This window comes from Sceloporus occidentalis, unplaced genomic scaffold (assembly GCF_023333645.1).
Source record: "Sceloporus occidentalis isolate IW3139 unplaced genomic scaffold, rSceOcc1.0.p SCAF_2, whole genome shotgun sequence".
NCBI classification, from domain to species: Eukaryota; Metazoa; Chordata; class Lepidosauria; order Squamata; family Phrynosomatidae; genus Sceloporus; species Sceloporus occidentalis.
The window spans coordinates 177,357,490-177,383,875 of NW_028316982.1; the positions used below are offsets into that span (position 1 = coordinate 177,357,490).

Consider the following 26,386-nt stretch of genomic DNA (forward strand, 5'->3'; position numbering starts at 1 on the left):
ACATACTGTACAGTTGGCCCTTCCCTTATGCCGGGGATCCGTTCTGCCCCCCCCCCCCCGGTAAGGGAAAAAACGTGTACGCTCAAGTCCCATTAGAAGTAATTGGGCTCGTGCCCATGGCGCACCTCGGGGGGATGCAGCATGGGTGCGCGGCCCATTACTTCTTCTGTGGTGTATCAGCGTTTTTTTCTGACGTGGCTTCCAGCATATGCTGGAAGCAGTGTAAGGCGAGCCCATGTATAATTCTGCCCATCTGGATCCCCATTCTCTTTTCTAGAGGGCTCTTTCATATATCCCTGGCTTTTTTCAGCCATGTTGAGAGGGTCCTCTTTTGGGCTTTTAAGCAATTTCTCTCTGATTTCTCTCTCTCATACTAGGAATGAGGCTCTCCAAATCCAAAACAATTTTTTTGTAAATTACAGCACAGTGCAGGACCTACTGACCCAATACTCCTCTATCTCAAAGGAATTTCACTCACATACACACATCCTCCTGTTGCTCAGCCATCTCAAGCCCTAGGCAGAGCATCAGATTCTCCTGTACTTATGAGTGCCTTAGGTGGACATTACTTCCTCCTTCTCCAATCACAAGAGACTGAAAAGTTCAGTGTAAAAATGTGGAGAGCTACAAAACATTTTGCTTTTTGCCCAGTTCCTTCATTCTACTGAATCCACTAGTAGGGTTGCTAGATTTCAGGGCCAAGGAGTCTCCCATTTTCAGGGGTAGATGACAGTAGATGATGATGCAAACTGTCCAGTTCTGGCAGGCTCAGATCCAGGCCAAGAGAAAAGGCTGAGTATAGAATAAGTTAAGCTCAGCATTAAAAGCAGCAACTTGCTACAATTTGCAAGCGTCGATTTGTTGCTTCAGCTTACAAACAATCTCCAAGAAGTTTATGTATTTACTTCTTCCTCCCTTCCCAGTTGTTGTGGTGCCAGTTCTCACCTTTCAGTCTGGATTACATCCACCTTCTTGCTAGAAATAAGGAGGATAGACTACATTGTCCTTATCCCATTATCCAAATTCACCTCAATTTGGAAACAACCCCTTATGTAAGATTTCCATCTTAATTTACAAACAGGAAATAAGCTTACTGCTTGAGTGTATGTGTGTGCCTTGCTGGTGGAACACAATACATAAATCCAAACTAGGAGGGTTTTCTTCCTATTGGCATTCCCACTGCCTCACACAATGCTTTGGAAGCACAATTTTACCGTGAAGGGGGACATATGTACTAAGTTGCTTTTTCCCTTCTTTTTATGATATGCTGTATTAGATCAAAGTTATAATGAACAGTTTTTTTCCCTTTAGTGTCTTTTTATGATGCAATCATCTTTCCTTTAGTACAGTTCATCTGTTGGACTAAACCCCGCCACCATCCTCCTTTTCTTATGTGTCTTGTCTTATTTTGGATTGTAAGCCCAAGGCCACAGAACTGTCAAATTAAATATCTGGAAACCACTCTGTGAGCCTTTTGGCTAAATGGCAGGATAGCACTACTATAAATAAATTAATAAATATATAAATAAATCTCATGCATTTTACTCAGAATTAAGTTTCACTTTATTCAGTGCAACTTCTCAACTGACTTTACACAGCACTGAAACCTTGGCCATCATTTGACTTTGGTGTTAATGAACTCTTTATTATTCTGAGAATGAACACCTTGGAGCCAGAGGTATTGGTCAAGCAGCGGTATGCCAAGCTGGAGAACTACAGTGGCTGTAAGGGGTGCTGAAAGCCAAGCTACACACCTTTTCTTCCCAGCTAACACTGAATGTACTGCAGCAAACATTTAACTTGTTATGGTGGTTGCTCAAAACTGTCTTTTCAAGGCTGAATTCTGCTGCAGGCAGACTCTTTCTCTGATGAATGGGAGACACAACCTGCATGGCTGTTAGGGGTTGTCAACACCACACACCTTTTTCTTCCCCACCACAGAATCAAATGTGACAGCACCTAACCCTTCTGAACCACTATTCTTTCATGTTATTAAATGGGAAGCATTGCTTAAGTGTATTTAGACCATTGAAGAAGAGAATTTGAGTATCAAACCAGATGCAATTGGTTCTACTTCCAATAACTCCCAGTTCCAATACTACAATTATTCCACCATGTGACCTCCAAGCTCCTTCAATTCCCAGCTAACACTCAGTAGGTTGCAATTTACTTTAAAGAGCGGGAGTCAACTGTACAAGTCAAGATAAAACAAAGCTCCTTGTATGTTTTTAAAAAGGATATTTCCCTTTCCATTTTCCTTACCAATAAATTGCTTGAGAAATCACTATTATGGTGCAAAACATACCACCTTATCATCTATGATATACATGTTGGGTCCTAAACTAATATAAAGGCTTCTTCAATCTGTGGATGTTTCAGGACATAACACATTTCTCTGGAATCTTGGATACTGCTAAATACCATTCTCTGCACTGCAGTAGAGCAGCAGTTCGGAATGCCCAGCCCTGCCATTAAATGTACATTGGAAAGATTTATGGGCCTTTGGTATGCCACAATGGCATTTATTTTAATTTGGTACTGAGAGAAGAAAAAAAAGAGAGAAATGTTAAACTTCTAAAGCAAAACCAGAATATTTGTATGTTGTGTTTGTTTGTAGTAGAATATGGCAGTATTTCTCAGGAATATTTTGATGGAAAATGCTTTCCCCATCTTACATTTCTACTGCTTTTTGTTTTTATTTGCCTTCACCAGCTCCTTTTTAATTTTTAAAATAAAAGACATTAATTTTAATTCTAGTCAAAAGCCTGGTTAGACAAGGAGCCTCTGTAATTCTTAGTGTATCTATATTTTCCCCACACTTCCTTCACTGTAAGAAAGGCAACGAGATAATTTTTTGGAAGAGGAACAAAGGACTTCTTTGATCTACATCATACTTTCCTTTTCCTTCATTGTTCTTTATCGCCTTAACCTGAGGCCTTTGGCTTTCCTGAACATTCACGGTTTAATAACTGCACTGTTTTTATGTGAAAACTCAATGCATCATTCATCACATTAGGCAGCAAGAGAATACATGGGAGTGAAGAAGTTTTAAAATAGAGAGAAAAGGGTCTTTAGGAAACAAAACAATTGCAAAGATGGATTAACCATGAAGCCTGGTACATTATAACATAAAACCATATCCTTGTCATAGAGTGGCTGTACTCCACAAACCTATTTCTTTACAATCTTGCCTATTACACTTTTATTACTGAGAATATTCTGTACCACTGTACTTTCAAAACTATGGTACCTTAGAGTTTCTGAGAATGCATAAATATTAAGACTGTTTGTGGCCTTGCTTCCTAGGAACTTTTCCAGTATAGTAAGTGAGCTCATCTGTATTACAGTCATTTATAATATCTCAAGGTCCCAGACCTTGAGGCTATATATGATCCTTGCAATGCTGCTGTCCAATCCACTACTATCTCAGATTATTACTGCTAGTAGGGATGTGAAAAACTCTCAGTCTGCTGAATTTCTCCCAATTCCATCTGCATTTTCATATGTGTACACACACATATGCATGTACACCTTAATCCTAAGGCAACCCTATCATGGGGTATTTTTTAAAAAAAGATTTATTCAGAAGAGATTTTTCATGGTCTTCTTAAATGGAGAGAAAGTGACTTGCCTAATGTTACCCAGTGGGTTTCCATGGCTGAGCAGGGATTTAAACCCTGGTCTCCCACAGTCCTAATTCACCACTCAGATCATTACGCAATACTGGTTCTCTTTAATTCTCATCTTAGTTTTGTATTGGGTTGTAAGACTATATATTTTATTCCTATATTAAAATTTGTATACAGTCAGCCCTCTATATCCCTGGATATTTTATCCATGGATTCAAGCATCCGTGGCTTGAAAATATTTTAAATATATATAAATTTCAAAAAACAAACCTTGATTTCACCTTCTTCTTTTTTTGTAAGGGGCACATTTTACTATGCCATTGTATTTAATGGGACTTTAGTATTCACAGATTTTGGTATCCACAGGAGGTCTTGGAACCAAACCCCAGGAGATACCAAGGGCCCTCTTTGTTATTTGTTTGATTAATTTATATCCCACCTTTCATCTGACATGGGACCCAAAATGCTGTACAGGAAGACTAAAACAAAATAAAAACAAAACGTTAAGGTTTTTTTAAAAAAACTAAAACAAAGTTAATAAGTTACCATGTTAAAATACCATTAATTTCAAAATGTAATTTTTAAAAAAAGTATGCATTTCCCCTAATATGGGTATTCATTTGCACAATTTACCCAATTATTTCCCATTTACTAAAGTGCTTTTCTGCATGTGTTTTACTTTGATTGTGTATTCTTGCATGGCAGGTGGTTGGACTGGATGGGCCTTGTGGTTTTTGACTCTATGATTCTATGTATGATACAAATTTTAGCCATTTGTATTTTCTTTCTTTTTTGATTTTTTTAAGAAATACTTTGTTACATGCATTCTTCATTTGTTGGAAATGCCTTACAAGCCTTGCAAATGTGTGAATGCTTGAAGCAAGATACACATTGTATTGCAACAATACAGGAGATATGAAAATGTTACCTTTTGGTAAGATTGTCAAAAAAACAAAAACAAAAAAACACATCTAGCAAGTTTGATTTGGAGGTGGATGGAAGCCCTAGCCAGCACTCCCTCAAATGTGATTCAGGACACTGTATGGAAAACAGTCTGCACTGTGTGAGAAGAAGAACCAGATCTGCTGTACCAAAGGATTTTGCTGGACCAGAGAAGAATTTCTGTAAGGCCTCTTCCTGTGCTATTATACACTGGTAACGATAACATTCCCTAAAGTCTTCTAGTTCAGGAATACATAATAATACTTTGACCATATTGCTTTAACTCAAGAAACCCCGCACAAAGCAAGGTCTGCCAAAATCTGAAATATTTAATTAGAAGGTCAAACATAAGCTCTAGCATTTCAAAATAACAGGACAAACAAACAAACAACAATAAAAAACCATTATGTGGCAAACCTACCCAGTTTTGGCGAAGTTTGTCCAGTATGTCATAACAACTGCGCTGAGCATGACGTCATTCTTTGAAAAATTGCAGTTAAACAATTCAGTAGGACCGATCATAGGAATGCCAAACACATACGGAACTTCATCACCATGTGCTGAATCAGCCCAGCTGGGTTTCATTTCACTCTGGCAGTGGTGATAAAATGCATAAAAGTATGTTGGGGAGCCATATTGGGCATGCAGATCAGCTGTGGCAACAGCTGGTGCCACCCATTGATGATCAGTAAACAGTGCTACCAGAGTCTTCCTCCGTGTTTCAGGATTCTCCTTGTCTGCCCAGTCTGTGTACATGAATTTAATGGTCTCCCGCAGTGTGTCTTTTCCTTCTGGATAACCATAGAGATTGTCCACAAAATTGGATACAGAGAAATCAAAATCATTTGGGGAGACACCTTCTTCATTATCCACAATGCCATCCACAAATTTTAAACCTTCCCCTTGGTTTACACCTAGCATTATGTCATAGTTGAGGAATTCTCCCTGCTCCATCAGAATCTGAGGATCATCTGGAATTACATCCCCATCAATCACAGGCCCAAAGGCAATGTGGTATGTAGCTGGCGTGATTGTTTGCTGAATGAGTTCTTTGTAATTCTTATTCCGAAAGCATTCAACTAAGTCTGTTGTGTCCAACGTGTTGCAACCCACTTTTTCTGCCAAAATTGCAGTGTACTTGGCAGGCTGGTAGTTCACTGCCCAGCTGGACAGGGCTGTTCCACTTTGTATGATTGCCTTTTGGAACAGACCTGCAGGTGCAAATGTTAAAATTAAAATACATGAACAAGTAGCGTTTATGATGCAAAAGAATCTTTTGTATGTTATTTAGAGGAAGTACAGCCTAATGAAGAGTGAATTTATTTCTGTTTGTACCAAAAAATAAAAATAAAAATAAAGCTCTTAGTTCATTCCTTCCTACTCCACTTGGCTTAGTGGAATTTTTAGCTAAACTCTTCCCATTTCTTAATATGTGTGTTTTTATGTGATTGAGAGAGAGAGAGAGAGAGAGTTATGTAATAACTATAACTGTATCTACAACTATACATATGAGAAGTATAAATACGTAGGTAAATATGTTTTATAAATATTTGCTACAAGACAAAGGACATGTTACAAGTTGATAAAGATAACATTAGACTTATCTATGTGATCTGTATTGACGAAAATGTTAGGATTTCCATAGTTCTGCTTAACACAGAGACCTGTAAATTATACTTTAAACTTAAAGAGGCAGAGAAGATTGGGGGAGGGGGTACCTTTTTAAAAAATGAGAATAGCTTAAAATAGCTTCTTAAAAATAATTCTGATTGGATTTTTTAAAGTGATTTTTCTGAAGATCACTAATATAATGAAACAATCATTCTCAAAGTGAAGGATCGGTTAATTATTGTAATTTCTGGGAAAAGAGGGTCTCCTCCCCCTCACTATACATTTTCTAAAACTGCATTTATGGATTCACATTGGGTTTGTCATTAACATACTCCTGGCTTCTGGTAGTTAATTACATATTGTCCCCAGGTAACTCAGAGCCACAAAAGCCTGATCCATGGGGGCATCTAGAACATGCTCAATTTTACATTTGTTGCTGCTGTTGTTAATTGCCTTCAAGTTGACTTTGATTTATGGCAACTCTATGAATGAAAGACCTCCAAGGCACCTTATTATCAGATCCCATATACCTGAGTCCATGGCTTCTTTGATTTTGTCTATAATGCAGTATTTTTCTTTTCTTACTGCCTTCTAGCTTACATTATAGTTTGTGTGTGTGTGTTTTTTTTTGTTTTGTTTTGTTTTGTTTTGTTTTAGTGAGTGCTTTCTTCTCATGACATGGCCCAAACACAGCAGTCCCAATTTTGTAATCTTGACTTCTGGGAGAGTTCAAGCTTGATTTGCTCTAAGACCTTTATTGGTTTTTCATCAGTCCACAGTATCCATAGAATTCTTCTCTAGCACCCCATTCAAATGACCCCCCCCCAATCAGCTTTCTTCACTGTCTAGCTTTCAAACCCATACACAGAAACTGGAAATACAATGGCCTGGATAATCCTAAAACTCCATTAGTCCATTCCTATATAAAGGCTAAATATGGTACTTCAGATTTTGTGTCTTTTGGTCCTATTCATGCTCTGTTTTACATCAACCTAGGTGTTTGCTTATTGAACTACAAATTTGCCAGTTAGTAAAGACCTATGAAACTGCGCAAAATATCTGAGCATTTCAACAGGCCCCATTCACCAAAACTGGGGAGAATGCCAGGCTAATGGGCAGATGATCCTCAGGGAAATAGGAAAATTTGGGGAATCGGATGTTTGATGAGAGGTGGACTGCCCCCGCTAGCAGTCTTCATGGCTACACCCTCTTGTAAGCTGTCTATTAAAATTGCTTTATTCCTCTGGTTTGAGGAAGAATAGAGAAGCTGTTACCATAAAAGCATATTCTGGTGGCTTAAGCCTTCATTCCACTCTCCATAAATATTTTTATCACCCCAATTCCCTTGCAGAAAATGGGGCTTTCCACATGTATACCAGCTATTTGTGAGGCTGGTTGCACCAATCTCAGTCTTCCTGATCCCTAGCTATCTTTGTCCACTTAGAAGGGCCAGAAAAATTCCTGGAGAGGTTCTATTTCGAGAGTTACTCTATTCCTGATTTTCTTTTCCACTAACGTGAACTTCTTTTTAGAAGCAAGCCTCTGAATTCATAAGCAAGCTTGTGTCTGGTCAGTTTCACTAGCACATATAAAGGCACTTCACTAAACCAAGCTTTATGACCAAGGGCTTGATAAGAATGACAGCCACAAGCAATCATTTCTTCTTTGCATGAATGACTTGCATAAAGAAAAACTAACCCCCCCATCCCTTTTCACAGAAGCCATACATCATATAATCTGAAGAAAACATGTTAAGCTGAAATCAATTTAATAGGCTTGAATTCCAGGGGTTTTATTCTGCATCTTCATTTCTCATTACTTGGATGGGCATTTCTGCATTTAGCAACTGCACAGATTAATAAAACAGAGCATATCTGCATTTGCCCTTCTAAAGGATTTGGGAATTGGGATCAGATTCAGTGGCACAGTGAGACTTCTCTGCTATGCTTCACTGAAGTGAAGCCACCCGAAGCTGGTCTAAAGCTGCTCGGCATCACTAAAGCATATCACAGCTGCTGGATTTTTAAAAACCTATCCCAGATGAGTTAAATTTCAGGTGAGGAAATAAAATAGAGACTAATAAAAAATAGCACATGTTTAGGATGACTTGTCTGGCAAAGCTATTCTTTATTAGAAAAGATAGAGGTGGGGAAACCCAATATGCCCTTACAATGTTTTTTTCTTAATCTAGCAATCAAATCATAAGGTAATTAATAGGGACCTTTGTCTGACTAAATCTACAAAGTATTTATTCACAATCAGAAGAAGAGGAGGGTACTATAAAATAAAGTGAACTGAAAGGGAGTTATCAGCAGGAGATTAAAAAAGAAGGCTTTATCTGAATGGATCATACTGCTGCTACTGCTATTATTGGCTGCATCGGCACTGCAGAAATAATCCACTTTGACACCACTTTAACTGCCATGGCAAATGCTGTCGAATTCTGGGAATTGTTTGTTGTTGCACCAGAGATCTCTGAAAGAGAAGACTAAATGTCTCTCAAAAATACAAATCCCAGCATTCCATAGTGATGTCAAACGGGATTACTTCTGCAGTGAGGATGTAGCCATAGCTACTTCTTGCTCTTCTAGTATGTATGATTTGTCTGCCCAGTGAATGCAAATCTTCACTTATTATATTCACACACAGAAGAATGAATTCTTTCAAACATTATTTTTTCAATAATAATTATTATTATTATTATTATTATTATTTTAACACATCTGGAAATTGTATTAACAACTATGTTATTTTTTAAAAAAAATCAAATCTTTAATGCTAGTTTTGATATCGTAATGACTCCTGGTATTATCTGAAGCTTCCAATGACTTTTACAATTCACTATTAAACTGTAACATTTAACATTACTTGTATTTAACTAGGAATATATTTACCTTCTGAATAATGAGAGAGTGTCAACAGACTAACACAGGATGCTCCAGCTCCTGATCCAAAAATAGTAACTCTTTTGGGATCTCCTCCAAATGATCCAATGTTTTCTTCAATCCATCGCAAAGCTTGTATTTGGTCAAGCAATCCATAATTGCCTTTTGCAGCTTGGTCTCCAGTGCTCAGAAAACCTGTAAGAGAGTGTGGGGAGGAGGGGTAGAAATTGACATATGACAGTAAGAAGATGGGCATTGGCTACAATTCGCCACAAGTTTAATTGTATTTAATAACATTTCCTTGTGTCTAATTCTGTACATAATTGTAACAATAATCTTTACTGCAGATAAAATGTAAATACATGTAAAAACTTGATTACTTGAAATTTCCAGCACTTCTATTCACACTGATAGGATAATGGATTCAGACAACTCATATGGTATTATTTTTAATAATAATAATAATAAAATTTATTTATATACCGCTATTCGAAATACCAAGTTCAATCACAGCAGTGTACAACAGAAGTGATACATTATAACATTAACGAACAAGTATCACTGACAGCATGTTAAAAACATCCCAATACAATTTAAAAACTATAAAACATACAACCTTAAAACACGCACACAAAAACTAGCTGGATAAACCGTTGTATATTAGAAGGGAGAACTGCATAACATCAGGACATATGGGGGAAAGCTTGTCGGAAGAGGAAGGTCTTTAGTTTCTTCCTAAAAAGATCAAAAGACGCGACGGAGCGGAGCTCGTCGGGAAGGGAGTTCCAGGTCTGTGGGGCTGAGAAGGAGAATGCCCTTTGTAAAGACAAGGTATATTTCGCCTTAGGAACCCTCAACAGATGCTTCCCGACTGATCTGAGAGTGCGGGGCAGATTATATGGGGAGAGGCGGTCCTCCAAGTACCCTGGGCCCAAGCCATTTAGGGCTTTTCTTCAGATTTATAAAACATTTTTGTTTCACTGTTGGGTACTGCTGTCACATTTTGTGGGGTGTGGAAGTGCAACTGGACACAACTCCAAGGATACTATTAAAACCACAGATGCATGACTAAATAGTTAGGATTACTCTTTTATGTTAATTTTATATTTTAAAATTTACAACTGGCTAGATGAATAAACCGTTTAAAAAAGAGGAATACACACAAACAGAGAGACAGAGAGATGAATCAGATAGGCCAAAAGGAGCAGCCGGAGACTGCCCCAGCTCTGATCGCCCCAGGACCACGGTGACCACCTGGCCTGCACCTGAAGCAGGCTGTTGCCACAGTCCCAAATGAGCCTCTGCCAGGAGCAGCTTTTCACCACTACATTTGCCAGCAGCTTTGGGCCACTTGTATTCACACAACCTCAGAGCAGTTTCTGACCACTTCAGGGGTGTGCATCATATAAACAGCAAATACCAAAGTGGCCAGAAGCTACTCTGTTTGGCCCATCTGTTTTGGGTGATATACAAAAGAGAAAAACAGATCGGGGGGAAATGTCCATCAATTAAATTTGTGTAAGCAGTGCATGCCAGGACCCCAGAGTTCATACAAATTAAAAGAGCTATGTTCTCTAAAGTAACTATTCCAAAGTACCTTTAAAATTGGGACCCTGTCTACATTTTGAGTCTGGCAAGATATCTGAAAGCCTGGAATTTTAATCTGCTGATTTTTCAGTTTTTAACAAACATGCTAAAAGACTACCACCAATTATTAACTCATATTTTTACAAATGAAGATTTTCCTCACTTCCTCATTAGCAGCAAGACCAAGATTTTTTAATTTAAAAACTAATCATCAAGGTAAGAGAGCCAGTCTCATCTGACAACAAATAAAAGGAGACATTATTCCTTCTTTTGATGAAGATATGTAGCAGCTTTTCATGATTTTATTGCCAATCATTATATTTGTCAAAAACCATTTTAGACTCAAGGCAAGGATTATCTCTTCACATGAAAAACATACAGAACTAGAATAGCTCCTGCCTATATGAACAAGAATGAACACTTTGAAATCCATAGCAACAGACTATGTTTCCAACATTTTTAGGAATACAAGTCATAAGCAGTACACCAAGTATTCATAGTGGGCTCTTGCAGCAGCCTGAAGATGGCTAATACGAGAAAGCTTATTTCTATTCATCAATCCAATAGAAGACAAATCAGGGGGAAATCGTAATACTAAGACTACTAATAATAATCATAATGTTATCAAATAAACAAATAATAATAGAAATAATGGATGGTGGTGATGATGATGTTATTAAAGCCAGTGTATATGTTGTTCCGTAACATAATTTCTCAGTGTAAACATAAGCTGTGAAACAATTAGAAAAGGAAAACTGAAGCTTTTGGATAGTGTAGCCTTCATCTAAGAAGAAAACACATTCTCTGATTGTAGAAACCTATAATTTTGGAACATTACTGGAATTAGTTTAAGCCTCTTTTTTTCTTTTTAAAAAAGATTTATTTCAGGAACAAAGAGCCATAATTTCTTTATATGCCTCTGACTCAGAATTATCTAGAACTGCATCTCTGCTGAAGAAGCTATTCTTTGTCTACATAGTATGGCTTAAGGGTTGGCTCTCTATCAAATCAATTTTAGGTCTGGCAGTCTTAAAAGCACACACAAATACACCAGCTACAGATATCTCTCCAGTATGTCTAATTTTTGAGGTGTGTGTGTGCTTTTTTCCCCCTTTCATTTTTATTGCATGATATTAGGGACCACAAATTACATAATACCAGAGGGCTATAATTTGGTCTAGAGTTTCTGCCTTCTACTATTATCAGATTGTTCTATTTTGATGTCAACAGTCATATTTAAAAAATCACATATACAAGAGAAACAGACAGGAAATAAACAGAATTGGCACACAGATGTACACACCTAAAGTTTCTGAAAACTTCCGTTCTATCAACCTCTATCTGAAATCCTCACAAAGTAAACAATCAGCATACACTTATGGTTAAAATGATATTCCTCACACAAAACAACACTTGGATGTCCCCTTTGCCATACCTCAATTTTGTGATGCATGTTCTGGGGCTATAGAATGGCTGTGTGGAGCTATACTACATATTATTGAGAGCAGATAAGGATTAACAATATAAAATCTGTAAATAAAGAACTTTCTCTGCAGAATAAAAGGAGCACTTTAGCAGCAGACATGCATTGTATCATTTCAGTTATTGTTAAAACAATCTTAATATATGTTTAAATATATTCTAATGAATTCTGTAATTTTGTATATTTATCTTGCTAGTTTGTTGCATATTTTTTATCTTCTTTAAGTAATGCTGTGTTTAATGTTTATTGCCTCATGTTCTGTGGACTGCAGTAAAGGGGTTGATTAATAGATTGAATTGAAATGACTCAGAATATCAAGTTGCATCTTCCAGCAATCAGCACCTGCCTGATGCCTGTGTAAAAAAAAATATTCTCAAGGGTCTTAAGCCTCTTCTGGCAAAGCCTGCTCAACTCTATAATGAGGTATGATCACAACAAGAATCACTCCAGAGTCGTTCAGAAGCATGATGGCAAAAATTATAATCTAGAAAGAACACACTGCAGTGCTTTGCTTTTGCCTGAGTCTACAGGAGCCAACATGGTGTACTGGTCTGAGCATTGGATTATGATTCTGGAGACTAGGATTAGATTCTCACTTGGCCATGAAACCCACTGGGTAACCATTGGCAAGTCACATGCTCTCAGCCACAGGGGAAGGCAATGGCAAGCCTTCTCTAAACAAATCTTGCCAAGAAACCGCCATAATATGATCATTTTAGGGTCATCTTAAGTTGGAAATGGCCTGAAAGCACACAACACACACAGATGAAAGGGCAAGATTCTATCCCCTTTCTTTCCTTCCCTGATATTGAGTTAATTGACTACTAACTGCCTTTGAACTCAATTTGGAGCAACTGAATTAAGATGAGGACAAAGGCGGGGTGTGGGAGAAGGAGAGAGAAACTGGGACATTTAAAAAGCACCTGATTAATCTGAACTATCCCTGCCAGATTGGGACCATTGTAATTTATGATACAGTGTTGTGTGAGGGACACGCAACATCCCTGGGTTAGGTGGCTACGCTAGCTCCCCATAACTAATTGGGGGGTGCTGTTGTGCTTCTCTGTCCTACCACTTTGATGGCTACCACAGAATTTCCCATTGCTGTTGAATTACTACCACAGTTCTGTGGTGTGGTAGCTAATATTATCTCGGGAAAGGTCTCTATTTATATCTATATCAAACATGCAGGATACCTTTTTTAATCTACTGATTTTAGAATTTCCCTTTGCTGTTGAACTGCTACTACAATTCTGTAGCAACTCTGGATGGTGTAGTGCAGTGCCAGATCAAATACCCCTGCCTGTTTGCAAGGCAATTTTTAACCTTTTTAAAAAAAGAACTCCTGTGGTGTGGTAGCTAATATTATCTAGGGGAAAGTCTCTGTTTAAATTTATATCAAACATGCAGGAGACTTTTTTTAATCCACTGATTTTGGAATTCAGTATTTACCATAACTTTACTGTACTAAAGAAACTATGCCAACCAACAATTACACACAAACATGAACAGGAGATCTGTCATAAATGTAGGATCAATTTTGTCTAACCCAGTCTGGACATTTTTCTGGTTGCCATGTTTATGGTGTCATGTAAATCACTCTCTGTTTAAATTCTAGTATCAGAGGCAATATTTAATTGTTTAAGTCCTGGAGACACCAATTATTTCTTATTTCCATTCCAAATGTTCATTGTTTGAGTGCTCTGATATCATTCTGCCTCAGCTGTTGGCATCACTGAAGGGCTATACAGACTAACCCTTTCCTGGCCGGATTGGGGCCATGGCATGAGGTCTTTCACACATACTAGTCATTCTGAGGGTAGAGGAAGAGGGATCTTACTGCCAGTTCCAAGTGCTGTCTTTCCCCCAAGCTACTGCTTCTCTTCATTTGAGCTTCATTCTATCAGACTTTTTCTGTCTTTACCGTTGTGGGTTGCTGTTATCTGTTGTCTACCCAGTTCTACTACTTAATTCCTCTCTGACTTTGAGTAATGGTTGACATTCTTTTTTATCAGATTCTGTCCCCACTCTGATTTTAGGTGACTTTAATATCCATTTGGACGATTCCAACAATCTGACAGCCTCTCACTTTTGTTCTCTCTCAGCTTCTTTTGATTTTCAACCTCATTCTAATTCTGCCACTCATTTGCTTGGACATTGTCTTGATCTAGTTCTTGCTGAAAAATGTGTCATCTCTGACTACCTGGCCAATGATTTTCCATTATCTGATCACTATTTAATTTCTTTTACTCTTGCTCATGCACCACCTCCTCGTATCATTCAACATGATTTTCACAATCTTCAGTCTTAATTGTGACCAGCTCAGTCAGTCCTTAGATTCTTATCTTTCTTCTTTAAATTTTGCAGACTCTACTGACTCTGCAATGTCTTTATTTAACTCCACACTTTCATCAATTCTTGACAGATTTGCCCCAATTTCCATATGAGCGTCTTCCTTTAGGCCTCGGCCCTGGCTTACTCAGACAGTCTGGTTTCACCATTCTTGATCTCGAGCAGCCGAGCATTTGTGGAAAAAATCCAGGGAGTGGGCCAATTTCATTCATTATAAACTAGTTATCTTCTTTTTTCCATGGCTAGACAGAACTATTATCTTTGATCTGTGCCAAGCAGAGGTGCCCACAGCATTTGTTTTCCACTTTCAATGCCTTGTTAAAACCTTCTTCCCCTGCTGTCTCTTCATTATTTTCTCTTAACAACTTTGCTACTTATTTTATCACTAAGATTACTACTATTCATTCTGAGATTGCCCCTCTTCTTTCTTCAGCTATAATTAACTGTCACACATCATTGTCTAAACAAAATACTCTGTGTTTACGCCTGTCTTTTTGGATGAACTCTCTACACTGCTGAACTCTTCCAAACCTGCAACTTGTTTTCTTGATCCAATTCTTTCTCGTCTTCTAATTTCTCTTGCTCCTTCTCTTCTGCCTTTGCTTCTTTATATCTTTAATCTTTCTCTCTCTACTGGCACCCTTTCTTCTGTTTTTAAACATGCTATAGTCTACCTTATTTTGAAAAAAAAAAAACCTTCTCTTGATCCTTCTTCTCTGTCTGGTTATCCTATTTCTCTTCTTCCTTTTCTCTCTAAGGTTTTGGAATGGGTCATTTATTCTCACTGTCTAGAGTTCCTTGACACTAATTCCATTTCAGATCCTTTTCAGTCCTGTTTTCACCCATGGTACTCTGCAGAGATGGCTCTCACAAAGATCTCTGATGATATCTTGTGGGCCAAGGCAAATGGCCTTTATTCTGTTCTTGTCCTCCTAGATCTGTCTGCGGCTTTTGACATTGTTGACCACTGTTTTTACCTGATATACTCTCTGACCTTGGGTTCTCGGATTCTGTTCTTAAGTAGTTTAAATCCTATCTGTCTGACAGACCTTTCGCAGTGGTCACTGACGGTCAGGTTTCGTCTTCCCTTCCCACTCTCTGTTGAAGTTCCACAGGCCTTTGTTTTGGGTATTCCATTGTTTTTTTTCTCTACACACTGTCTTTAGGTAAGCTCATAAGTTCCTTTGGCTTTTCTTATCACCTGTTTGCTGATGACACCCAGCTGTATCTTTCCACCCTTAATCTTTCCTCGGGTCTTGAACAGCAAATGTCTTCTTGTCTCAATACTGTTTCTCAGAGGATGTGGCACTGGTGTTTAAAGCCCAATGTGTTCAAGACTGAACTTCTTGTTTTTTCTCCAAAGCCTATTCTTCAATACTCCTTTTCAATTCTTGTCAATGACATCTTTGTGCACCCTGTGCAGGAAGCCCGCAGTCTTGGTCTCATGTTTGATTCCTCCCTGTCATGTATCCCCCAGATTCAAGCTATAGCTAAGACATGTAAATATTTTCTTTATAACACCACTAAAATTCGACCGTTTCTTTCAACCTCCACTCTCAAGATTCTAGTCCATGCCTTAGTAGACTCATGACTGGATTTTTGCAACCTTCTTCTGGTGGGGCTTCCTCTTTCTCATCTCCATCATTTGATTTCTGTCTAGCATTCAACTGCATGTATCATTATGTTGGCTCACCAGTGCAATCATCTCTCCCTTGTTGTCATCCCTTCACTGGCTCCCTCTCCCCTCCGTATTCATTATAAACTCCTGTTGATGACTTAAAGACCTGCATAGGCTGGCCCCTCCTTACTTATCACATCTTCTTTCCCCATACCTTCCCACTTGTGCCCCCTGTTCTGCTAACCAAGGACTGTTGCCCCAGTCAAGGTTTTCTACATCTCCAGCTCAGATCCACCCATTTTCTCTGGCTGCTCCTCACTCCTGGAACCTCCTTCCCTCTTGAGAATAGTTCATCTCTTCTTTACCCGGCTTTAAAACTGAGTTAAAGACAATTCTGTTCAGTGAAGCGTTTCCAGACATTACTTGACTGATGTTTATTTTAATCTGTTATTTGTATAGTTTTGTTGAATGATATTGTGTATGAATTTTGTATTATATTCCATTTTCTAGATGTATGGCACTGGCAGGTCCACTTTTTTTTACTTTATTTTATTCTATTTTATGTACAGCACTGTGTAAACCTACACTGATTTATAAATAAAGTTTAATAATAATAACAATAATAATATCAGCCTGCATTCACTGAAAAAGCTAGTTGGGTGCATGTCTCTTGTCAATGGGTGCATTGTCTCTTGTTTATGACTGGTTCAAGGGTATTCAAAGGAGTTAGTGTTTAGTGGGAATTAATTTCATCCATTTTTGACACAAACCTGCTGAGATGGCAAGGTGCCAGAAGGTTTAAACCTGTGAATGTTCCGATTGGTTAATTATGCTCACGTGAGCTATGGCCAAATGTTAATATAGCTCTTTTGTCCTTCTCATTGATTTTTCATTTTATTTCTGTAAATACTAGTGTCCCCAGTCTAGCTTTGCAACAAGGTCTGCATTTACATGTTCAGTAGATTCTTATCTACTGAATATGTAAATGTAGGCCTTGTTGCAAAGCTAGACTGGGGACAATGGCCTATAGGCACCAGATCCCATTTGATCTTGGAAGGGTCAGCCCTGGTTAGTACTTAGATGGAAGACTTCCAATGAATATCAAGTGCTGTCAGTTACATTTCAAAGGAAGGAACCGTAAAACCACCTCTGAGTATCCTTTGTCCAATAAAATCCTATGAAATCTATGGGGTCGCCATAATTTGAGAGGTTACACATACATGTATAAGCATAGGTATCTTTTAAAATGTTTGATTGTTGTATAGCCTGCTCTCAACTGGTTTTCAGTTCTTTGTTCCTCCTCCTGTTCTAATTGCTTAATTTGTGAAGTTATATTTATTATTTTATTCTACAAACAAAGTTACTTCCATATAATAAGGTTATTGTGCATGTGTATTGTTAGGATGAGTCTAGTTCTAAGCTCAATTACTGCTCAATTACTGTTGCTAAATTCTAATTTCTGTTTTGGCTTTTGATTTTTTAGAAAAGGGAGTATGTTGATTTGCCTCTGTCTGTCAAGAAGCATCAAAGACAACCTATAAGATCCACTATTCCTCTTGCTCAGAATAAGTTAGACACCAATGTGTGGTGGCAGTTATATTTTGCAGCATTATTGTTGATCCTGGTTAGCTTAGCTATGGCTGGCTTATAAATAGCTTCAAGATCTTGGTTGATAAAATTACCAATTGTTTTACATTTCAAAGTAGTGTAGGGACTACTCTGAATAGATGATACAAATAGTGAATGTATTATGATATCCTTTTTTAAATATTTGAAACGATGTCATACTGAAGAGGGAAGAAGCTTGTTTTCTGTTGCTACAGAGAACAGGACCTGGAACAATGGATGCAAGCTACAGGAAAATAGATTCCACCTCAATATTAGGAGGAATTTGCTGACAGTAAGTGCTGTTTGACAGTGGAACACACTCCCTCAGAGTGTGATTGAGTTTCTCTCCTTGGAAGTCTTTAAACACAAGCTTGATGGCCATCTGTCAGGTATGCTTTAATTGGGAGTTCCTGCATGGCATGGGGCTGGACAGGATGGCCCTTGTGGTCTCTTCCAACTCTATGATTCTATGACTCTATGACTACTCAAAGTAGTGTAATTGCTCCTAAAATACCACTTTTGGAGGGTGTTACTTTGCATGATTTTAGAATCAATTTGTTTATGTCAATGTATAATTAAAAGGAGGGCAAGGAATGTGATATGCAAATAAATTAATATGAGGCTGCAAAAGCTGGGCTCAAGAAGGTTGCCATAAGTCAAACCCAGCTTGACAACAAATAACACCACGATGTGAGCATATTCCTCATCAAATAATGAACAGTATGTAACAATAAGGTGTTGCTTTACAAATAATTAGAATGAATAATGAACTACTAGTTTAACAAAAGACACAAGGTTTTAGATAATACCAAATTTAGTAACACACATCATGGAGTTAAGATGTGATATCAATCAGTTAAAGGACCAGAAAGAAATGAACAGACGGTTGTGCTTTGGTCTAAATTTGTCTTCTTTTTAAGTCACTGATGTTTGTCTGTCAGTTTTGTATTGGTTCTATGTCTCTCCACACTTGCTGTCCAGACCTGTATAGATCTGTTGCAGCCAGCTATACATTCCCCCGCATTCCTTGCTGAGCAAAAGTCTATCAGAAAGGCTTAGCCTTAGTGAAAGCCTGGGGAGAGACATAACAAAGACAACTTAATGAATAGACGATACAAATGGAATATACAACAGAACCAGAGTGAGTCCCATAGCTGTAATGTGATTCCCAGATTTCTCTAGTTTGATTAACCACCATGCATTCCAATGAATCATTCCTGATTCATCCGTAAGACTTGTTCTTTCTCCCATGTTTATTTGTCTTTTTAAATAAATACTATTTGTTTAAAATATATATCATTTACTCTAAAAATAATCTCAAAGTGATCCACAACATTAAACATACATTAAAACTAGTTTAATCTTAGCTACTACAAATAATAAAAGATATACATCAAAAACAGGATTCTAGAATCAGCACCATGGTCAGAATATCTGTGCAAAGTTGTGGGTTTATAAGTATTCATCATTTTTTTTTTAAAGGGAACTTTTAAAAAGCATAGGGCAATTTTTGGGGCAGGGTAAAAATTTCTTAATGATATCATAGCATTGCTATCAATATCATGGCATTGGTAACCAATTTCTACTGGATAAGTCCAGAACTATTTTTTGATTTGTTGTTTCAAGAACCTGACCATAGACAAAGTACATTTGGAATTGAGTGCATGAAATGTTTCTAAGTTGGTCCAGAAACTTATTGACCTAAATCCAATCAGAGCTACAGGTGAATATTAAGGGAACAAAAGTGATGACCACAAATGCTGCTGAAGACATAGATCTAGCTTTCTATACCCTGGCTCAATCATTAATGAAACTTGAGACTGTCATCGAGAAATCAGAAGAAAACCATGGTTTATAAAGGTGGCTGTGAAAGAACTAAAATGTTGAAGTATCATTAAATGCTTAGTGTCCACACATCACGCCCCCTTGTGACGTCGCGAATGCATCATTGGCACACTGCGGAGTCACAATGGCGCCGCAGAAATAATCCACTTTTTTAGGGTTCTTTTTGCTGCGCGAGGGAGGCGCCGGCAGACCGCCCCTTTTGGGCAGTCTGTACCCCGCTTAAGATTCCAGGAGACCAACAGTTAAACCTTCACATGGTCATGGAAACCCATTCAGCACAGAGGTATGCAATGACAAACTAACTCCAAAGAAATCTTTCCAAAACCCCAAAACTGTGATAGATTCACCTTAAGGTTGATGTAAATCAGAAAACACAGAACAATAACAAAAGCCACTGAATCAATAGAGCTTATATAAGCCCTGACTCATCAAGATCTCATTTATTCTATGATTCAGTTCTAGTTGGTTCTAACAACTGAATTTAGATCATAAAGTATTTTCACCTTGATACATAGCTAATAATATCTTGTAGAGAACATGTACTTCAGAAAGAATGCATGCAGGAATGCATGTTTGTTTCCTTGGGGAGTTCATTCTATACTTTACAGTCCATTTTTGAAGATATTTAACCAATATTACCACTGTATTTTGCAAATATCATATCGTTTAAAAGGGATTGTGAAGAGTGTATATTTCAAGGATGTGAGTGGGTTTACAAAAGAATTTACAAAATGCCATGACAGTACAAATTCCACACCTCAATCCTGTGACTGTGACTACATTGCAAAGAAAATGGCATTTAGTTTTCAGAATTCCTTCAATTCACAGCTTGCAGTTAGATACAAGTTTCAGTTTGCAGTAGAGAAGTTAGTACAAAATTGCTGGTATTAAAAGCAGGTAAATTAGACATGGCAGGTGCTGGGTTTTAAACTTTCCTATGGAGCCAACTTCACACTGTGACAAACTGACAAAATATTTTGCCTTTCAGTGCTGAAAAGGAACCAAGGTTGTTTTTTCACTTCTCCCTTGCTATGGTTATTAAAATAGTTATAGGTAAGGAGAAGAGAAAGAAAGTAAAAATTCATTTTCTTCATTAAGTTTCTGCTGCTGCTAGCACAGTATCCCACCACCCATGAGCAGAATCAATTTAGACCTCTACTCTCACTGGTGCATTCAGCTCATCTGCAGTACTCTTTCTCTCTCCTTTTAATTCAGTTTAAGTCTTTATCTTTTAAGAGTCCTATACAAATAACACCTTACGTAGTTGTTATAATGATAATGACACCTTGATCAAGGTTTCCACCTCAAAACATATTTGAAGGTAACCATAATGAATCATAGTCACTGGTATAGAAGACGATTTATTGGTAATCAATGGATGCAGCCAGTGCTTTGTAGCAAAGAAAGGTAATTTCTTTTACTGCCATGGTACACCATCCACACCACAGAGTACTGCCTTTGAAGCCACCATGTCTTCCAACCATGTATGAAAGAAAACATCTATGTGTCAAAGAAAAATACATAAAATTCTTCTGCCATCCTTCTAGAATAATGGTTCCCAAACTTTGGTTGTCCAGGCGTTTTGGCTTTCAACCTCCAGAAGTCCAAAACAGCTTGACCAACAGTGAGGAATTCTGGGAGCCAAAATTCAAAAACCTTGAAGATCAACCACTATTCTAGAAGTTCAGAAAATTGAGAACCAGTGACTGTAGTCAAATCTCACCCTGCTTGCCTATGGCAATGACAGCTAGCTGAGAAAGAGGCAAGTTACCTGGGATTATCTAGATAAAATATCTTTCTTAGGGGCCTCATTCTAGCAGCTGAAACCCATCAGCTAAATGATGTGATGGTTTCCTCTGCAGACCACCTACTGCATTGATTTATCACAACAAAGTTTATTTTACAGCAGTGATATGTACCAGGTCTTGGTATAAAAGGGAAGACCTGGAATTGTAGACAGTGCCAGATTTAGCCAGATTTAGGAGATCACCACATGGAGGAGGCAAGCGTTCTACTCTTATCATTAAATCCTGTTAATTGTGCAATCAGGGGGAAGATTATCACACACCAGTGTGCTTCTCCCATTCTTGTCATTCTGTAAAGAGTAATGGAGGCATCATTTAGTAGTAATGGGAGTTTCTGTTAATACCAATGATGCCTCCATTACTCTTTACAGATGGGACAAAAATGGGAGAAGTGCACAGGGGTGCATGTCTGGGAAAGCAGCCAAAGCTGATAATGAGTCCAAACACAAAAAGACTCTACACAGAATTTGTGGAGCAAGGTAAGCCTTGCAAGGCAGATGTATAGGCAAAGGCAGGCGAAGCCTGGAATCAAAGGGTCAAGCTAAGAGCAAAGTCAGGCAGTCCAGGTCAAGGGTTCCAGAAGAGTAGTATGGTCAGGTCAGTCCGTAGTTCAAAGGGTCAAGCTGAGAAATCAGAACCATGTCAAGAAGCACGGCACTTTCTCCAGAAAACTGAGAGCCTGTACAGACAGGCAAAAGTAAAGCTGCTTTGGGTTACTTTGGAGGTATGCTGTTTAAATGATGCATGTGTCCTAAGAGTCTGAAAGCTGCACCAAAGCCAAGGTCTGAATTGTGAAGCTACTCACTGAATTCAGTGCTGTAGCCATTTTCATGACTGAGGACTCTTTGAGTTTCAATAAAATCCTTTCTTCCTACCTGTGATGCTCTTACTGTGTTTGAGAGATCATGAAAGCAAGGGCTCTCCCCTTAAGGATACAGCCTCTGTGACACTGGTTAACTCTATCCTGCTTTTCATACCAATTCAATAATATAGAAGTAATAAACTAAAGTATCTTGAAGTACAGAATGTTATAATTCTTCCTTCATTAATCTGGAAGAAGCTGGAGGGTCAAACATGTTCCAAGATCATTATTAATTTCATAAATTTAAGAAAGTTTTTTTTAGGGCTCTGAACTTTCAGGTAATCATATTACTGGTCTAGAAAGCCCTGCTTTTAAATCCTTAAAAAAGGCTGTTACATTTAGAAATATTTTTCAAAGCTGAGCAAAATGTTCATGGCACATTTCTTTCTATGTTCTTCCCCTGTTGCGGTTATGTACGTTTGTGTCAACTTCAATTTATGGTGACCCTATCATAGAATTTTCTTGACAAGGGCCTGGTACAGACCGCCCAAAAAGGGTGGCCTGCCGGCACCTGTTTTTCCACTGGAGGGAAGCCTCAGCCATCAAATGGCGAGGCTTCCCGCCAGCGGAAAAAGAACCTGCAAAATGTGCGGCACTTACGTAACAATGTAAACAGGGTGCCACCATTGTTACGCCCTCATCACATGCGATGGTTGCGGGGCGTGTGGTCGCTCTGCCCCCCAGGCCACGCTCACACTGCATGTGACGAGGGCGCCTCAAACCCCAGTATGTACTGGGCCAAGATTTATTCAAAAAAGGTGTATCGTTATCTTCCCCATAGGCTGAGAACTTGTAACTTGCCCAAAGTTACCTGAATGAGGATTCAAACACTGGTCCCTAGAAGTCAAACTTTTATACCATGCTGGTTCTCATCATAAGTTTCTGGGTACATGTGTCCCTTCAATATTGTATTGCCACTCCCATGAACCCAAGCCAATGCTGCCAATTAAGGGTCATATCTTCTCCACCCCTGTTCTAAAAAGATAATTATATTGTGAGCACCTTATCATGCCAAGAGAGCAGAACTGTGTTTCAATGACCATATTTCTTCTGGAGGAAAATGTGGTTTTCAGCATGTCAGACTTTCTTCTTTTGTTCTTCAGATAAATGCTGTCCTTTTTCATTGGATTGGATCCTATTTATTTTAGTAGGACCATCATACTTGATGTATTTTTATTTCAACACAACTGAGTGGATAGTCTCTCTTCTAGGTAAATAAAAGATCAATTATGATTTGTTTACAGTTACATTTTATTAGAGGTCAGCATCACAAGGAGTGAGAGATCATGAGAGACATTTGCACAATGAAAGGGCCTGTTGAATGTGAGAAGCTTTGAAAACCTTCCAAGTAAGAAGTATAAAGGCATCAGGTGATCATGAGGTGACATAGTCTAAGAGAGTAAGGGGGAAAAAGGATGCTCTGGGACTGGGGGATCTGCCCCAGTGGTGGGGGGCTACAAACTTCTATCTATCTCTGAATCCCAATTCGGTTGTGGGTAACTAGCAAGCTATTTAGTCAGTTTGCATCAGGGCTTATGAATGTTTGTGACCTTGGATGAAATGATTTACACTAATCTATAATGTGTAACTTTCTCTAAGTGTGCCTGAAGCGAGATACCTTTTGCTAATGTAGATTTCTTGCTTAGAATAAAGCTCTCCTTTAAAAGTGTATCTCCTTTTTCTACATTCATTTCCCATGAATTTTGCTCAGCTAAAATTCCCCCATAGGCCTGAGGAAGAGTAAGTCTTTGCAGAGTCAGAGATGGAAAATGCAAGTGGAATCTGACGGCGTTGTATGCAAGGGGAATAATGAATGGTTGCCACTAAGACAGATGGCCTCTGGAAGTCCCATCTGGCTCAGGCAGATGCAGGATGAGATTCTAAGACTTTCACAGCATTACAAATTCTTTAGCATCTGAAAAAAAAGCTGTTTCTAAAAAGCTGTACATATTTCTAAAATGTACTACCATGAACTGCTGGTAAATACTCAAATTACTTTTTTTTTAAAAATGTCAGAAGGAAAGGTTAAGGAAGACAACCAACTAGCCACATGCAACAAATATTCTCAAGTTATTGAAACTGGGTATTTTCAGTTTAATTATGATCTTCAGGGAGTATTTCTTTTTGATTAAAGGATTAGGGTGGATTAATCATATAATCAAATGGCAGGTTTGTTTTGAGAAAAGCACTTTAATTGGCCAAGAAAACCAATGCTATTATATTAATAACTGCCAACTGGCAAAATTAATACTTAAAATGAAAAAATAAAGCTATCAAGATACCAGGAATTTTCATCAGCAATTTTTAATGCAATGAAATTATTGGCAATAGCTAACTATTAAGGGTTTCTCTCTCCTTCCAAGGCTGTTTATTTTACCTGTAAGAGAATGTGGTGGACAAAAGTCTAAGATTGCTATCAGTATTACCTCTTTTTGCAAAGTCTTAGCTCAGTGGTAGAAATTTATTTATTTATTTATTTATTTATTTATTTATTTATTTATTTGCTCTTTTCCCAATAATGAGATCAAGGAAGCTAAATACTTACTTTAAAACAATATGGATTAAAACCAACCAAGTAATTAATAAAAGTATAAATATAAGAAATATTTAAGAAGTCATTAAACATTTTATAAGGTTGTTATAAATTATAAGCAAATTATTAAAAAAAATAAAATTCATTGACGACTGTATACAATACAAATTTAATGGCACCACACAGCACTAAAAACCCCAACCCAGCCAGTTTTTAAAAGGTTGATGGTATAAAAATGTTTTGACTTCCTGATGGAAAGTAAAGACAGGGCCATGCAGCTCTCTCCAGGGAGCAAGTTCAAAAGTGATTTTAACACTGTTATTAGAATTACTGTTGGCGAATTTTATAATCTGACTGTAATCCCACTTCGATCCACTGGGAGAGGCAGGAAAACATAAATAAAACTTATTATTATTATTATTATTATTATTATTATTATTACTACTCTGGATGCAGCCGCTGAGAAGGCCCTCTCCTTTGTTCCCACTGTTAGAGAAAAAGATCCTTGGGATGGTTGATGTCTCTTGTTACCGGTGGTTCTGGACTGGTACCAACTGCAAACAGATGCAGTCTTCTCCTGGAACTCAGGAACAAAGTAACTTCAACACAGATTTTCACTCAAATGAGGGTTTATTGACTTTGTTGCTATTTACACTTTTACAGCAGGCTACTATACATCTATACTCTTTCAGAGTCCATGCTAGAAGCTCGAATGTGACATCAGTCTTTGTTCTCACATAAGATCAACTTTCCCACCAAGTGGACACACCTATTTCTCATGAAGTCACCACACTACACAAAAGCATAACAATAATACATTTTGTTTATATTATGTCTCAGGCAATGTCCTTGAAGACTTGTTCTTCCAGGCCTAGGCTTTCTGGCCTGCAACAGGAACCATTTTAAACCTCAGTTAACCATTGACACATCTGAACATTTTCAATACAAATTAGAAATATATGTTAACACCCACTTGGAGAATTTGGGTCAGAGAGAAGAGCCTCTCCAGATGATTGTAAAACTCTAAAAGGCTCCCAAATGGAAACAGAGTCCTTCAGGTATTCTGAACCCAAACTGTATAGCACTGCGCAACACTTATAACACTTTGAATTGGCCCTGGAACAGTTAAGCTATTGCAGGAAGGGAGTTTTGTGTTTCCTGTAGGCAGCCCCAGTTAACAATCTGGCTGCAGCTCTTTGGGTGAACTGACATTTCTGAGCACTTTTCAAAGGCAGACCCATATAGATCACATTACAATAATCCAAGCAGATGTAACCAAGGCATGTACCAACTGGCCAGAATATGTGCTTTCTGTGCAGAAGAAAGGCAGGGATAGACACCTGCCTGAAACTTGAGAGAATGGCTGCCACTGATCTAGACTGGTTAATGGTTTGATTTCTCATGACTTCTCACTTTCTCTCCCCACCCCATAACAATGGTTTCCAGTCTTTGGTCCTCCATTTGTTTGGCCTTTAATTCCCAAGAGTCCCAGCCAACTTGACCAACAGTCAGGAACTATGGGAGCTGAGGTCCAAAACATGTGTAAGGTATAAACTGCTTTCCTCTAATAGTCAAGATTCTGGGAAAGGGGGAGGGTCTGCTCAATTGACTAATCCATATAAACTT

At 38.1% G+C, this 26,386-nt stretch overlaps 1 protein-coding gene across 7 annotated transcripts in view; it reads right to left on the reverse strand.

Annotated features, from left to right (window-relative positions):
• Positions 1-26,386, reverse strand: part of LOC149319377 (neuroligin-4, X-linked) — a 220,072-nt gene that overhangs the window by 11,675 nt on the left and 182,011 nt on the right. For all 7 annotated transcript variants that reach the window (XM_089511569.1, XM_089511563.1, XM_089511565.1 and 4 more), the window contains 2 exons: positions 9,077-9,262; positions 4,993-5,782 (listed from right to left, as the gene is read on the reverse strand). In XM_089511569.1, coding sequence (XP_089367695.1) covers positions 4,993-5,782; positions 9,077-9,262 — 976 coding nt within the window. The remainder of the gene's footprint in view (positions 1-4,992; positions 5,783-9,076; positions 9,263-26,386) is intronic.